The sequence below is a fragment of the Lithobates pipiens genome, unplaced genomic scaffold (assembly GCF_037356315.1).
Source record: "Lithobates pipiens isolate NorthernLeopardFrog02 unplaced genomic scaffold, aLitPip1_a1.2 Scaffold_13, whole genome shotgun sequence".
Taxonomy (NCBI): Eukaryota; Metazoa; Chordata; class Amphibia; order Anura; family Ranidae; genus Lithobates; species Lithobates pipiens.
This window is the reverse complement of record NW_027507718.1, coordinates 11,940,854-11,957,587: the sequence shown is the minus strand read 5'-3', so window position 1 is coordinate 11,957,587 and position 16,734 is coordinate 11,940,854. Positions and strand designations below refer to the sequence as shown.

At 40.5% G+C, this 16,734-nt stretch overlaps 1 protein-coding gene across 3 annotated transcripts in view; it reads right to left on the bottom strand.

The window, feature by feature from the left end:
* AGTPBP1 (ATP/GTP binding carboxypeptidase 1) overlaps positions 1-16,734 on the bottom strand; it is a 257,622-nt gene that overhangs the window by 153,561 nt on the left and 87,327 nt on the right. Inside the window, exons 3-4 of one of the 3 annotated variants that reach the window (XM_077474842.1) lie at positions 5,299-5,426; positions 1,690-1,757 (exon numbers count right to left, since the gene is read on the bottom strand). In XM_077474842.1, coding sequence (XP_077330968.1) covers positions 1,690-1,757; positions 5,299-5,426 — 196 coding nt within the window. Of the gene's footprint in view, positions 1-1,689; positions 1,758-3,232; positions 3,347-5,298; positions 5,428-16,734 lie in introns of those variants that run through there. The other 2 variants (XM_077474843.1, XM_077474844.1) reach the window with 2 other exon arrangements.

The following is a 16,734-nucleotide window of genomic DNA, read 5'->3' as shown; positions in this document are numbered from 1 at the left end:
ATTTATTTATTTTCATAATGCAGTATGCACAAAAAAAATAAAATAAAAATTGTAGCGGGATTCTCAAGAGATATGTGACACTAGAGGACTCACTTGAGTCACTAAGGCTCGATTCACATCTATGCATGTTGCTTTTGAGTGTTTTTGCAGTGCTTTTTGCGGTGCTTGACGCGTTTTTTGACAGGCGTTTTTACTGCGTTTTGCGGTTTTTATTTTTTTACACTGTGGTTGCTTAGCAACCAGATATATACAGTGAAAAAAAAGAAAAAAAAACTCAAAAACGCAAATCGCGGCAAAATTGAGGTAAAAAAAGTGGTAAAAAAAGCGGTACTTGCATTTTTGATGCAGGTCCATTGACTTCTATTACATGCAAAACGCTGCATTTTGCATGAAAAAAAGTTCCCGACCCTTTCCAAAAACGCAGAGGCACAAAAATGCATTGATGTGAACATGTTCCATAGGAACCCATGTTAAAAAATTTCCTTGCATTTATGCAAAATGCAAAATGCATTAAAAAACACGCTAGTGTGAATCAAGCCTAAGACTCTAAAAAAAAAAAAAAAAAAAGGTTCTGGGGTAGTGCAGCATCATTGCCATCCCAATGCATTAGGTGGACTTCACTGGCAGGATCAACAGGTATTTGTGGAACTAAGAGAAAACTAGAATCAAAGTATATGTAAAGCCAAAATGTTTTATTTCATTTTGAATAAAGCAGGGTAGCCTTAAAACCACTGTCATTTTTTTTTTCTTGCCATCAGTGTCTAGTTAGCTGCAGCTTAGCCGATCACTGAAAATCGTTCCTACACAGACAGTTTTTCAGAGACTGCTGCAGTATGAACTTCTCCTTAGACCTTTGTCTAATACCCCCTTTGGGGGTGTTACAAAAGTCTGGGGGTTCTAAGTAATTTTCGAGATAAAAAAAATGCTGATTTTTACATGTATGAGAAAAGTGTCATTATTGGCACAGTAGGGAAGCAGTATACTTGGCTATAAGCTCATAAAGCTTTAACACCGGCCTAATTGAAACTTTCATTTGACTTCATTTTTTACAATCAGAAAAGGATAATAATCCTGCTGTGTTAGCTTTGTAAATTGAGGCTTAGGCCCCTTTCACACCAGCGGACTGATTGGGTTCCGCCTGTCCGCTTTTCAGCCAGACCCGTCTGGACGACCCATTGTTTTCTATGGAGCGATGGAGGTCATCAGACGTGTCCACTGACACCCTCCGGCATCCAATTCGATAAAAACAGATGGATGGGGGAAACGTTTGCCATCTGTCCGGCAGTTTTGATGAAATCCAGATAAAAAGGACGGACAAGTGGTCTGTTTCCATCCGACAGCCCCATAGAGAAAGGTGGGTTGTGTCTGTATCTGCTCTACATCAGTGGAGCGGACATGGACCTGGTATCTGCCTGCTCAGCGAGGATCAGTGAAGAGATCCTCCACTGAGCAGACAGATCTGCTTGACGGAGTCCACCCAGTCTGAAAGGGGCCTTATACAGGACTACATCACATATTTTAAAGCAGCTGAACCCCCATAAGAAATGCTAAGACAGTCCAGCCAGTAGTGTACACATTGAAGCTGGGAAGCATGTGAAAATTAAAAGTTTTATCAGTAAAAAAAAATAAAAATAAAAATGAAAGTTGACCACACATGTCACAAAACCAGAATTACAAGTATAGGCTTACCTCCAGTGTGAACAGTATCACCTCTACACCGGTGGAACCTTTGGCTGTCATCTCCTTCCTTGTTTTTTCTGCATGCAGAAGATATGATAAAAAATATATTTTTAACTTTTATACTTTCACTAATCACAATACACAATTAAGGAAGTTATCCAACAAATAATAAATCTCATTATATAATAGTTTTATAAAGTTCAGAAATATCAGGAACTTTAGGGTTTGTCCACACTGCCCATGATAAAAAGTGCTCTGTTTTAATGTGCATGCAGCTGTCCATTGTTCCATGCGGTGAACAGCAGTGAGGAGACGGTAGCATGCAATTTTCAGCATATCGCATTATTTCCTTTTTCTTTTTTTTTTTAAACTTGCTTTGATGTGCCAAAATGATACATAAAGCGGTATTAAACCCAAAAAACAAATATGTAATATGATGCAGCTTTCCAATCATTAGATGTGGGGGTATTAGACAAAGGTCTAAGGAGAAGTTCATACTGCAGCAGTCTCTGAAAAACTGTCTGTGTAGGAACGATTTTCAGTGGTCGGCTAAGCTGCAGCTAACTAGACAGCGATGGCAAGAAAAAAAAATGACAGTGGTTTTAAGGCTACCCTGCTTTATTCAAAATGAAATAAAACATTTTGGCTTTACATATACTTTGATTCTAGTTTTCTCTTAGTTCCACAAATACCTGTTGATCCTGCCAGTGAAGTCCACCTAATGCATTGGGATGGCAATGATGCTGCACTACCCCAGAACCTTTTTTTTCTCTTTTTAGAGTCTTAGGCTTGATTCACACTAGCGTGTTTTTTAATGCATTTTGCAGAAATGCAAGGAAATTTTTTAACCTGGGTTCCTATGGAAAATGTTCACATCAATGCATTATGAAAATAAATAAATAAATCGACTGGGAGAGTGGAAATCTCATGTAATGGCCTCTGCAGATGTGCAGGCATGGGAATCCAAACACAAAATTTCACCAGTGGAATTCAAGACATTTTTAGACATTTCCTAAATAAGAGAGATTAAAAAAAATGTATCCTTGCAAAGGACAATTGTAAATAACCTCCATGGTGTTATTTTGGTAAAGGTAAATCCACTTTGCTCTACAAGTGCAAACTGCAAGTGCAAAGTACACTTGAAATTGCACTGAAAGTGCACTTGGAATTACAGTCGCTGTAGATCTGAGGGGGACATGCAAGGAAAATAAAAACAGCATTTTAGCTTGCACATAATCGGATAATAAAATCAGCAGAGCTTCCCCCTCATTTCAGATCTACCCCTTAGATTTACAACGACTGCACTTCCAAGTGCAATTTCAAGTGCACATTGCACTTGTAGTACAAAGTGGATTTGCTTTTCGTAAATAACCCCCCGTATGTTATTTTCTCTATTTTAGAAGCAAATTACAATACTATGCACAAGAAGTTATAGGAATATACAGTATTACAAATCTATATAGTAAAGTGATCAAACTGGTGGCAGATCTTCAGTGTTAAGATCTGAACAATCATGTCAGTGCCTGGAGCACATGCTTTGCATGACACTTACCTTCCACAATAAGTGGCATATGGATATCACACTGAAATCTGCTCATAGGTATTAACCCAGCAAGGTGCAGCTTACAGTATTGCTCACTAACACAACCCCTGACATTCTGACAAGTGCCGACAAATGCCAAGCCACGCCTACTGAGAATGGCACATAGCCCTCTGTCCATCCCAAGTTAAATTATTTTTAGCTATCATGATTTTTCCACTACATGTGATGTTTACAGCATGTTAGGACACTAATTACATTGCATTGTGTACCTTGTGCACTTTGCACATTTGGATTTTTTGTTTTTAAGCAAAGGGGAAAGAGGCTGTTTTTGTTTTGTTATGTTTTTGGACAAATTCCCATTTCCTCCATAGGGCTCAGATAAGCCTTGATAAGTATGCAGACTCTGCCATTTCCCATCATTATAAAGGATGCATAGTGCAGTTCTTTTACAGAGAGTTTTTGAAAATAAATACAGAAAGTAGAATAATTAACACTGTAATGCCCTGTACACACGGTCGCACATTCCGACGACAAAATCCGTCAGATTTTTTCCAACGGATGTTGGCCCAAACTTGTCTTGCATACACAAGGTTGCACAAAGTTGTCGGAAAATCCGATCTTTCAGAACGATGTGACGCATATCACGTACAACGGGACTATAAAGAGGCTAGTAGCCAATAGCTTTCGTCTCATAATTTATTCTGAGCATGCATGGCACTTTGTCCACCGGAATTGTATATACGATCGGAATTTAAATGATCGGATTTTGTTGTCGGAAAATTTTAGATCCAGATCTCAAACTTTGTGTGTCAGAAATTCCGAGAGAAAAAGAGCCCACACACGAACGGAATTTCCGACAACACAGTCCGATCGCACATTTTCCGTCGGAAAGTCCGACCGTGTATACAGGGCATAAGAGTACAGCGAGACAAATTTAAGGATACTGTGCAACAAGGTAAACAAATAAAAGGAGGCCATACTGTGTTAATTGTCCCACAACCCCCCCCCCCCCCCCCTAAAAAAATTCTTATTTTTAAATAATAAATCCCTGTTAACAATAGTAATAGTGGAAGTGTATTTCCCCACTTTATTGCCACATAATAAATATGACCTCTCACACACATAAATATACTCAGTGCTGAAAAAAATGTACTATCTTGCACAATCTCAAGGGGCCATGCAGTGCATTACTGTAAAAAACATTTATACTTCTCTGAGACAGTTATCACTTATAAATCTATCCAACGTGTAAAAGTCAAAAAGTTGTAAAAATATAGTTTTGACAAAACAGAAGTGCAATTTAAAAAAAAAAAAAAAAAAATGTAAACTCTATTGGCTGTAATGCCATTGCACATATTTGAATATAAAAACTTTAAGTGTTAGTTCACACCAGATGCAGTTCCGTGCGCTTTTTTTTCTGCACTTGTGCTTGTTCACACCAGATGCAGTTCCGTGCGCTTTTTTTTCTGCACTTGTGCTTGTTCACACCAGATGCAGTTCCGCGCACTTTTTCCTGCACTAAGAAAGCATGCACAGTGTTTTCCATGTATTCCAATGGCTCTAGTTCACACCAATGCTGTCAGTTTCCGGTGCAGAAAAAAAAAAAAAAGTAGAGCATGCTGCAATTTCTCTGCAGAGAACTGTACTGGAGCCTAGCACTGGAACTGTGTGTTGTGTGAACTGTAAGCAAAAACTGATGCAGAACGTATCCGGAGTGCATTTTTGCGATGTGAACTGGCCATAAAAATGCATGCACAGTGTTTTCCATGTATTCCAATGGCTCTAGTTCACACCAATGCAGTCTGTTCCAGTCAGTTTCCGGTCAGTTTCTCCATTGGAGACTGACTGGAACTGACTGCATAGTGTGAACTAGAGCCATAGGAATACATGGAAAATGCTGTGCATTGGCAATTTTGGAGCCAGACCTCCTGTGTAACTCTTAACTGGTAACCAAGTAAACCGAAGCATGACTTGGGATGCACTGGAAAAATAGTAAACAAGTGCTGTTCTTTACCTTTTATTTTCAAAAATTGGATTATTCCAATGCATAGCTGTAATAATAGCAAGTTCTGTACCTTGAGTTTGTGCCAAGTGGAGGATTTTTGCTGTGACAAATCTGGTGTTATCAGGATCCAAGGCTGATTCCGAGTTGATCCTCTCCAGCTGTGACAGGAGACTCACAATCCGGGAGTTGTTTGAAAGGCTATAAAACAGACAACAGACAATCAAATAAGAATATCAGGAGTGCAACTAGAGGTCTATTTGAAAAAAAAAAATTACAGATATATACTTTATGATTAACTCCACTTTTGCTGAGAAAAAAAAAATATTCTCCTCTGAGTAGAGCTGCACGATTCTGGCCAAAATGAGAATCAAAATTTTTTTGCTTAGAAAAAAAAAAATTGCATTTGAAAGACCACTGCGCAAATACAGTGTGACAATATTACAACAACCACCATTTTATTCTCTAGGGTGTCTACTAAAAAAATACATATCATTTTGGGGGTTCTAAGTAATTTTTTATCAAAAAAAAAAATGATTTTAACTTGAAACCAACAAATGTCAGAAAAAGGTTTAGTGTTTAAACTTTTTTTCATTTACACACAATGACTACTTCATTGACAAATTGTTACAATGTTTATACTTAAGTTTAACTGATAAAGAATGTTTTGTTTTGCCCAGTTTTTCTCTTCCTTTCTTTTGATGGCTGTGGCTTCAGAAGAGCAGAGAGAATTCTTTGCATAGAAAGAATTGTGAAACACTTTAGTCAAGATCGCAATAACGATTCTTGACGATTAATTGTGCAGCTCTAACTCTGGGTAGATTTATATTCATTGCAAGGGTTTTAACAAACTTTTTTCCCAGAGTCCAACTTTTAGTTATTCTGAAAAAATATGTTTGTCGCATAGAAAAATGCATAGAAAGTAGGCTACATTGTTTTCAATGGCATAGTTCACACCAGTGCTTGCCGTTTAATGGTGCATTCTGTCTCAAGAAAAAAAAAAAATTAGAACTTGCTGCATTTTTCCTGCACAGAACTGTACTGAAACCTGGTAAAATGCATCGGAAACACACTGAAACGCACCTTCACACATCAGAAATGCACTGAGCCCAAGTACGGTGAGAAAAAAAAACAGAAAAAAAAATTTGGAATGCACCTTGAAACGCATCAAAAACGTGTCCAACCGCATCCAGAGCAGATCTGGAGGATGTTTTTGTGGTGTGAACTAGTTCTCTAATGGGAGTGCTTTTATAAGTATCTTTTTTACAAAGAGTTTTATTAATATTCATTCCAACATAACAGCTCATCACATTGACAGTTACATCGCAAATAAACAAATACAAAGAAATAAAACAGAACAAAGTAAATATGCACAAATCCTGGAGATTCCAAGAATGGTCGTACGCAAGACTTGGAAGATCGGTGTTACCGTCCAGAACCTCAGTATTCTGAAACACACTGCACCAGAGGTAGGCAGGAAGGTCCTTACAGAGTTTACAGTGCAGCTAGATAGCAAACCATATTTAATACGTGTATTATTAAGAATATACCATAAAGCAGTGATGGCGAACCTTGGCACCCCAGATGTTTTGGAACTACATTTCCCATGATGCTCAACTACAGTGCATGAGCATCATGGGAAATGTAGTTCCAAAACATCTGGGGTGCCAAGGTTCGCCATCACTGCCATATAGTAATGCTAGAAGTATACCACGTAACCATCCCACCCAGGCATATGTGTGTAATAGACTAGGAATAGGAAAGGAAAGAGCTGTAAGAAGGAAGGGGAGTCTAAGGGGTGAGGGATGAAATATATTAAAACGAGAGAAACACAGAATCTAATTTAGAAGGTTGGATGTAGGCAACTTAAGGCTGCAAAACCCGAAGGGTGTCTGAAGGTATGGCTTTTCATTTACCATAATATCGTTCATACGATTTTTAGCCGCCTGACACCGTACTGGTGTCTTCCATGCCCTTGCTATAGTCAGTTTAGTTGCAGTAAATGCAAGCCAGCTGGGGCTCCGAACAAAGCAGTTCTGCAATTTGCTTACACAGAAGAGCCTCATAAGGATCTCTCTTTAAATTGGTATGAAACAAGTTGCGAAGAAGAATGCAGACTCTGACCCATAATCTGTATACCCTTGGACATGCTGTGCTTTTATAATGATTAATCAGCTGCTGCACCTGCAAGGTTCTGAAGAAAGTGGTAGGGTCTGCATTCCTTTGGATGTGATTTCCCTTTGGGAATATCTCACCAAAGATGACACTTTTTGTTGTAGGCGATTGCCAAAATCTGAATTCTTAGTATAGACTTCTGGGAAAATCTGGGAGCCAATCACACAAGTAGGAAATTATATTTCCTGGGAGGCTTTCCGTATATACCAACTGTGTAAAGAACACCTCCAGGTAGCCATAACGCTTTGCATTTTACAGAAAGGGAGGGAACTGCACATTGAAATGAAAAGCTAATTTTTAACAACGTTCAATTAGATTATGACTTGTGTAGCAAATGTATATGCTATATTCATTATTTTCTCCACAAAAGTGGAGTTATCTTCTAAGAAGGGTATATACACTCATTTAAAAAAAAAAAAGTTTTATTTAACCAGTTGGCTTCTGGTGAACAGACAGCAGTATACATGGAGTTCCTGGTGAACTGGCACATTTTTGGTCTGTGTATACCCTGCTTCATTTTGTATTCCCATAATATTGGAAAAAATATGGTGTCAAGTACAGTAAATGGAAGTCGCTACCAAAACTTTAAGCAAAACTCTTAAGGCTTCATTAAGACTCTTAAGGCTCTAACAAGGCTCCATTGACACCATGACATTCCGGATCATGAGTGGAAGCGCCATGATTCTGCCCATGATTCTGAATCGGTGCAAAACGTGGGAAGCGCTTGCGATCCCTATTACTTTTGGGTTTTGTTTTTTTTTTCAAAATTGTCTGTCTTTCTTTATTTATGGCACGAAAAATGTAAAATCGCAGAGAGGATCAAATCCACCAAAAGAAAGCTATTTTTGGGGAAAAAATTACACAAATATTATTTGGGTAGAGTGTTGCACGCCTGCGCAATTGTCAGTTAAAGTAACGCAGTGTTGTATCGCAAAAAATGGCCTGGTCAGGAAGGGGGGGTAAATCTTCCGGAGGTCAAGTGGTTTTATGCTCACTTTAGCAGATGAAAATAAACAAGTGAGATGGGAAAATTTTTAAATTTTTCATTTAGTTGCATAATTCTGCACACTTATAGTTTCCCAATAATTGTCCACACATAGAAATTCTCTTAAGAAAGCTAAAACCTTACTTTTAACTTTCTTAAATATTCAGGTTTGATGTTTAACCACTTCCCACCCCGGCCTATAGCAGAACGACGGCCGGGAAGTGATTCTGTTATCCTGACTGGGCGTCATATGACGTCCAGCAGGATAACATGCCAACGCGCGCCCGCGGGGGCACGCAGCGCGGCGATCGCGTGTGCGGCATGTCACTCTGACATGCTGTATCTCCGATCTTGATAAGAAGCCTCCAACAGAGGCTTCTTACCACGTGATCAGTTGTGAACAATCACAGCTGATCATCGTGAGAACCAGGAAGTGCCGGTAAGCGGAATTCCTCGGTTTGCGCTGACAGGGGCAGGGGGCGGCTCTCCCTGTCAGAGAGGGTGGGATCTGTGCTGATAATCAGCACATAGATTATCAGATGTGCCAATCAGTGCCCAGCAGTGCCCCAATAATGTTGGCCAGTGCCCACCACAGTGCCAATCAGTGTCCATCACAGTGCCAATCAGTGCCCAGCATTAATATATGTCAGTACCTGCCTAATCAGTGCTGCCCATCAGTGCCATCTATTAGTGTCCATAAATGCCACCTGTCAGTGCCAATCAGTGCCGCCTGTCAGTGCCCATCAGTGGCGCCTGTCAGTGCGACCTATCGGTGCTGCATAGCAGTGCACGACTATCAGTGCCCATCAATTCTACATAACTGTGCCTCCTCATCAGTGCCCATCAGTCCCACCTTATCAGTGCCGACTCATCAGTGCCTTTTTTCAAAAATGTTGGTCTTTTTTAGTTTGTTTAGCAAAAAATAAAAAACACAGAGGTGATCAAATACCACCAAAAGAAAGCTCTATTTGTGGGAAGAAAATGATAACAATTTAGTTTGGGTACAGTGTTGTATAACCGCGCAATTGTCATTCAAAGTGCGACAGCACTAAAAGCTCAAAATTGTCCTGGGCAGGAAGGGGCGAAAGTGCCTGGTATTGAAGTGGTTAATAACATTTTGGGGTGACCGAGAACACTGTAGTTGTTCAATAAATTAATGAATCCTCAAAAATACAACTTACCCCAATAATTTTTTCAGAAAGTATATAAGATGCACTTCATACAGTGAGTGTATGAGAATAAAATAAGATCTATCAATGGATACACTTAACTGATCCCTAGCATCCAAATATCATTTCATAGGGGGTTATTTACTAAACGCAAAAACACTTTGCTCTACAAGTGCACTTGCAAGTGCACTCGCTGTAGATCTGAGGGGGGACATGCAAGGAAAATAAAAAAAAACAGCATTTTAGCTTGCACATGATTGGATGATAAAATCAGCAGAGCTTCCCCTCATTTCAGATCTTCCCCTTAGATCTAAATCGACTGCACTTCTAAGTGCACTTGTAGTGCAAAGTGGATCAAAAACGTTAAAATGCTGGTGAGCCACGTTTGTGAGCGTTTATCAATATTTATGAGCGCTTGGTGTTTTTTGTGGTCAGAAAAACAACTCCTGAGCGCGATTTTATGGAGTTCAGAAAACAGCCCCTAAACTCCACTGCTGATAAACATCCAAAAAACATCCACGTGTGCATGGACACATAGGGTGACATAGACGGGAGTTTATGGACTGTTAAAAAAAAAAAGCGCCCAAGCTGTAAGTTCTGTTATACATACTGTGCCAACGTTCCAAAAATAGAATCCGTGCTCAGAATTCAAGGATGTTTAATACTGAAGCAACAAATCGAGCATGTGTGCAAAAAGTGCATTGGCAGGGGTTTGTATCTCTGATAATTACATGTTCTGGATTAGGATCAAATATGTCCTTGGTGGTGGAAAAGGCTGCCAAAGAAAAAGTTCCCAGAGATTTGCAGCAGAGCACATTAGCAGACTGTGTTATTCTCAGCAATCATCACCTGTTCCAGGTCTTTGGAGCTGCTGCATCAGCTATACAGGCTCACTGGCCTAGCTGGCCTCGTGTTAATGCTTAATATATTAAAGGTGCCAGCCAGGAGCTAATACCAGGTGACACGGCAATATTTAGCACGGTATCATGGGATTTGGGAGACACAACTGTAGGAATGCGTGGCGCATTCTAGCCAATACAATTCCATTAAAGCTTCTTGCAAAACGAGTCGCAAATATTTTGATTCCTAAAAAAAAAAACGAAGTTACGTTCTGGCTTTTAACCACTTCAGCCCCGGACTATTTGGCTGCCCAAAGACCAGAGCACTTTTTGCGATTCGGCACTGCGTCGCTTTAACTGACAATTGCGCGGTCGTGCGACGTGGCTCCCAAACAAAATTGATGTCCTTTTTTTCCCACAAATAGAGCTTTCTTTTGGTGGTAGTTGATCACCTCTGCGGTTTTTATTTTTTGCGCTTTAAACAAAGAAAGAGCGACAATTAAAAAAAATATATATATTTTTTTTTACTTTTTTCTATAATAAATATCCCCTAAAACTATATAAAAAAAAATATTTTCCTCAGTTTAGGCCAATATGTATTCTTCTATATATTTTTAGTAAAAAAAAACAAAAACAAATTGGTTTGCGCAAAAGTTATAGCTTCTACAAAATAGGGGATAGTTTTATGGCTTTTTTATTATTATTTTAATTTTTTTATACTAGTAATGGCGGAAATCTGCCATTTTTTATCAGGACTGCCACAATATGGCGGACACGTCGGACCATTTTGACACATTTTTGGGACCATTCACATTTATACAGCGATCAGTGCGATTAAAAATGCACTGATTACTGTGTAAATGTGGCTGGCAGCGAAGGGGTTAACCACAAGGGGGCAGTGAAAGGGTTAAGTGTGTCCTATTGTGTGTTCTAACTGAAGGGGGGGAGGGGACTGTGCAGGGGAGATGAAAGATCGTCTGTTCATACTCTGTATGAACAGACGATCTGTCTGTTCTCCCCTCAGAGAACTGGAAACTGTGTGTTTACACACACAGATCCTGGTTTTCCGTGTGCCCCAAGCGATCGCAGGAGAACGGCGGTGATCACGACCGCTGGGCACTCGTGTCAGCTCTGTGGGCGAGCAGGGGGCACGCACGCGCCCCCACTAGTGACCGTCTATGGTACCAACGTACCATGACGGCGATTCGCGCAGCCGAGCCATGTTGGCGCATATAACTGCGGCAGCTGGTTGGCATGCGGTTAATCACAGTCAAGGTAATTTCATTGGAACTTGTTGACCATAAAATACTGAGCTTCAGAATCCAGAAATGTACGCTATAAATACCTTTAGGCTGGATTCACACCTATGCATTTTTAGTGCTTTTTGCATTTTGCAGATTTGCACAACAGAACGTGTTCCATAGGAAACCATGTTAAATGGACTGTAGTGCAAATCTGCAAAATGCAAAAAGCATTAAAAATGCATACGTGTGAATCCAGCCTTAGCCCACTACATGTATTGCTGTATTAAACACAACTCATTTTTAAACCTCAAAGCAAACTCCCCCATTCATTCTTTATTTTGCTCAGAAATCACTTTGAAAAACACCCCCTAGAATTTCTGGCCACGGCCATCTTGAGCAAGGGCAGATGATTCATGTAGCATTTACTTCCTGGAATTACTATTATACAGGATTTATATAGCACCAACGGTTTTCTCAGTGTTTTACAACATGAGACACAGACAGTACACTTACAATACAAATCAATACAGGAGGTATAATAGGGCCCTGCTTGTTTGAGCTTACAATCTAGAATCCATCTGCCCTTAGCTCAAGCATACAGGCAGGAGGGTGTGCTTAGCCGAGAAAGCCCATCCACCCCTCCTGAAGACTCCTGGGATGAATGTCCGCTGGCACCTGCTGATCGGTGAGGAAAGAGACAGGACAGAGCTCTGCCTATGTAAACAAGGCACAGCTCTGTCTGGTCAGTGGGGAAGTGATGGATTTTGATTCACTGCAAAGCGGGGAATAAAATCCACTACAACCCTTAGTAAAACCACAACATAGTATACACAAAAACACCATTAGGCACACAATTAACCTTTTGATTGCCCTAGATCAGGGATATGCAATTAGTGAACCTCCAGCTGTTGCAAAACTACAAGTCCCATCATGCCTCTGCCTCTGGGTGTCATGCTTGTGGCTGTCAGAGTCTTGCTATGCCTCATGGGACTTGTAGTTCTGCAACAGCTGGAGACCCGCTAATTGCATATCTCCTCCCTAGATCAGCCTTTCTCAACCTTTTCAACACACAGGAACCCTTGAAGTAGTTCTCTGGTCTCGGGGAACCCCTGCTAAAAATTAGAAATCTACAACTCATGATACATTAGTGTGATGGTCAGTGGGAAGAATGGTCCTTACACTTGTGGTCATTGGAAAGAATTACACCCTTACAGATAGCTAAAAAGATCAATAGTGTGAGTGGGAACTTATCTGAGAGGCAGAAATTGTACAATGCTGAAGGAACCCCTAGCAACCTCTGGAGGAACCCTGGTTGAGAATCACTGCCCTAGATATTTATCCCCTTCCCAGCCAGTATCATTAGTACAGTGACAGTGCATATTTTTAGCACTGATCACTGTATTATTGGCATTGGTTCCCACAAAGTGTCAGAATGTCTGCTGCAATATCGCAGTCCCGCTATACTTAACTGATTGCCGCCATTACTAGTATAACCAAATAAATAAATTAAATTCCAGTATATATCCCATAGTTTGTAGACACAAATTTTTTGATTGAGCAAACCAATCAATATACGCTTATTAGGATTTTTTTTTTTTACCATAAATATGTAGCAGAATACATATTGGCCCAAATTTATGAAGAGATTTTATTTTAAATAAAAAGTGTTATTGAATATGTTTTAAAGCAGAAAGTAAAAATTATTGTTTGTTTGTTTTTTCAAGATTGTCAGTCTTTTTTGTTTATAGTGCAAAAAAAATAAAAATAAAAAAAAAACCCAGAAGTGATCAAATACCATAAAAAAAAAGCTCCATTTGTGGGAAAAAATGACATTAATTTTATTTGGTTACAGCATTGCAAGGCCGTGCAATTGTCCGTTAACCACTTTAAGACCGCCCACAGCACATATACTGCGACAGGGAAAGGACAGGAAAGCACGTCCCTAGGGAACACTTAAACCTTTGATCACCTCTGTAGTTAACCCCTTCCCTGCCAGTGCCATTTATACAGTGATCAGTACATTTTTATAGCACTGATCACTGTATTGGTATCACTGGTCACCAAAAAGTGTCACTTAGGGTCAGATTTGTCTGCTGAAATGTTGCAGTCCCGCTAAAAAAAAAAAAAAAAAAATCGCTGATCCCCGCCATTACTAGAAAAAAAAAGTCCCCAAATCTTTCCCCTATTTTGTAGATGCTTTTGCACAAGCCAATTAATACACGCTTATTGGGATTTTTTTCCCAAAAAATATGTAGAAGAATACATATTGGCCTAAACTGATGAAAAAAATATTTTTTTAATTTAATTTGAATTGAATTTTTTTATTGGATATGTACTATAGCAAAAAGTACTGGGTTTTTGTTTTTTTTCTAAATTGTCGCTCTTTTTTGTTTATAGCGCAAAAAATTAAAACAGCAGAGGTGATCAAATAGCACCAAAAGAAAGCTCTATTTGTGGGAAAAAAAGGACATGAATTTTATTTGGGTACAGCATAGAACGTCCGTGCAATTGTCAGTTAAATTATCACAGTGCCGTATCGTGAAAAATAGCCTGGTCATGAAGGGGGGTAAATCTTCTGGAGGTCAAGTGGTTAAACTGTGGGTTGGAATCCAATTTAGAGTTTGGATATGTTTATGATGGGTCACCATTTGGCTGTTTAGCCTAGTTTGTCCAAGTGTGAAAATCTGTGCATCAACGGCAATCGCATTCCTGATGCATGATGAATACAGAGCTGTATTCATTGATATGTTTTTTTTAACCGCCTGGAGTTTTTTTTTTTATATATATATACCGTATGCATGGTATTTACATTGGAAAGTTCAGGAATCTATTCTCCATTTTTAAATATAATTATTGTTTATTATTAGCCATTTAGTTTTCTGCCTTACACATGAGAAATTATTTTGAACTACACTTATGGAAACAAATATGTTTACTGTTTGTTTGTATGGCTTTACTGACATTTTCGTAATATTTTTCTCAGCTCACGTCCCAGTCGGATTGGTCTTCAGATCAAAGCGTTTAAGAATCATTGGTGTTGGAAATTAACCTTACTGCTGTGGCAATTACAGTAAGATTCTCAAGTTCCACATTGATGGGGAATATTTTTGAAAACGTGACCCATTGCTGAAAAGGAAAGCAATTCAAGAACATGTTGTAAGTCTGTCTAGGTTAAAAAGTATAGATATTATATTGTATTCCCTGGATGCATTAAAGCAGACCAAACCCCATTTAATAATTTATTTGGCACATTTCCTTTTCTTTTCTAGCCTATATGACCTCTAATTAAACTTACCTGATAAGCTCAGCTCTGATGAAGGGGGTGTGCCCCCCCGAAACATGTCAGCTTGGCTATATAGCGGGATACAATTGGAGCATATATATATATCTTACACTATATGGCATCTTGTGGTCTATGTGTTTTCACCATAGACCACCTTCCTGTCTCCTTGTTTCTGTAGTTTTACTTTGGATTCCACTATCTATGGAAGGCTGCATCCGCCCAGCATTTGAAATAGTTTCACAGTCCCATTCAACAGTGGAGGACTGAGCGCTGGAAGTGACCATATTTTTCTCTGATAACAAAGTTCTGGGCACAATCATCTCCAGTCTGGTTGAACAGCCCTATTTTTCTTGTCACCTGGGGGACTGAAGTATGCATTGCTGCTTTAAAGTAACATTGAACCTTTTTTTGTTTTCTAAAATAACAAACATGTTATACTTACCTGCTCTGTGCAATGGTTTTACACAGAGAAGCCCTGATCCTCCTCTTCTGGGGTTCCCCGCTGGCGCTCCAGGCCCCTCCTCTTTGGCAAATTCCCTCATGGAAAACTGCTTTCTATGGGGGCACCCGTGCGGGGTCGCCCTCAAGTGCCCTGTCTGGGTCGATTGACAGAGCCTGGGCGACTCGGCCTCGCCCTTTGCTTCCTTGTCACAGCATTAGAATAACATTGGCTCCCGCTGCTATCAATCTCCCCAATGGGGAAGGAGACAGTGGCCAGATGCTGCTCTCATGCACATCACTGGATTACTTTGGGCTCAGGTAAGAATAAGGGGGAGGTGGGGGGATACTGCAGTACAGAAGTTTTTCTTTTTACCTTAAAGCGGGGTTCCACCCTAAAGTGGAACTTCCACTGATCGGAACCCTCCCCCCCTCCGGTGTCACAATTGGCACCTTACAGGGGGGAGGGGGGTGGAGATACCTGTCAAAGACAGGTATTTACACCCACTTCCGGGCATAGACTCCCATGGGAGTCTATGTCATTTCCTGTCCTGCCGCGCTGTCTGCTGGGACACACACGGGTCCCAGTGACAGCGCGGACAATTCCTATTGCGCTGCACGACTCGCGCATGCGCAGTAGGGAACCGGGAAGTGAAGCCGATTCGATTCACTTCCTGATTCCCTCACCTAGAATGGTGACGGCAGCAGCCGAGAGCCGAGCGATCGATCGGCCTCGGCTGCCGGCATCACTGGAACCCGGGACAGGTGAGTGTCCATTTATTAAAAGTCAGCAGCTGTAGTATTTGCTGACTTTTAATATTTTTTTTTTAGGTGGAATCCCTCTTTAATGCATAAAAGTGATTGTAAAGTCTTGTTTTTTTTCCTATAAAAATAACAAACATGTTATACCTACCTGCTCTGTTGCAGTGGATTTGCACAGAGCAGCCCGGACGCTCCTCTTCTCGGGTCCCTCTTCTATGTTCCTGGCCTCTGCCTCCTGTTCAGTGCCCCTACAGCCAGCAGCTTGCTATGGGGTCACCCATGCCAAGCCACAGCTCCCTGTGTCCATTCAGACACAGAGCCCTGCCCCGGGCCCCATCCCTCTCTCTCCTGATTGGCTAGCTGACTTTGATTAATAGCAGCAGCAGCCAATGGAGGGTGACTCTCGAATGGCTGAGACATGTCATTTGGCATGTAATTTTTTTGGGGGGGAGCGGATACCCTCTCTTTAGAGGATCCCAGATCCCAATTGCTCCTGGTGCACTGAGGCACTGAAAGGGAGATCACCTCTCCCCCCTCCCTCTCTGCAATCATCTGGGACACGTTACAGGTCCCAGATGATTGCCTGGCGCAGTGGGTGCCCGGCTGTGAAGCCA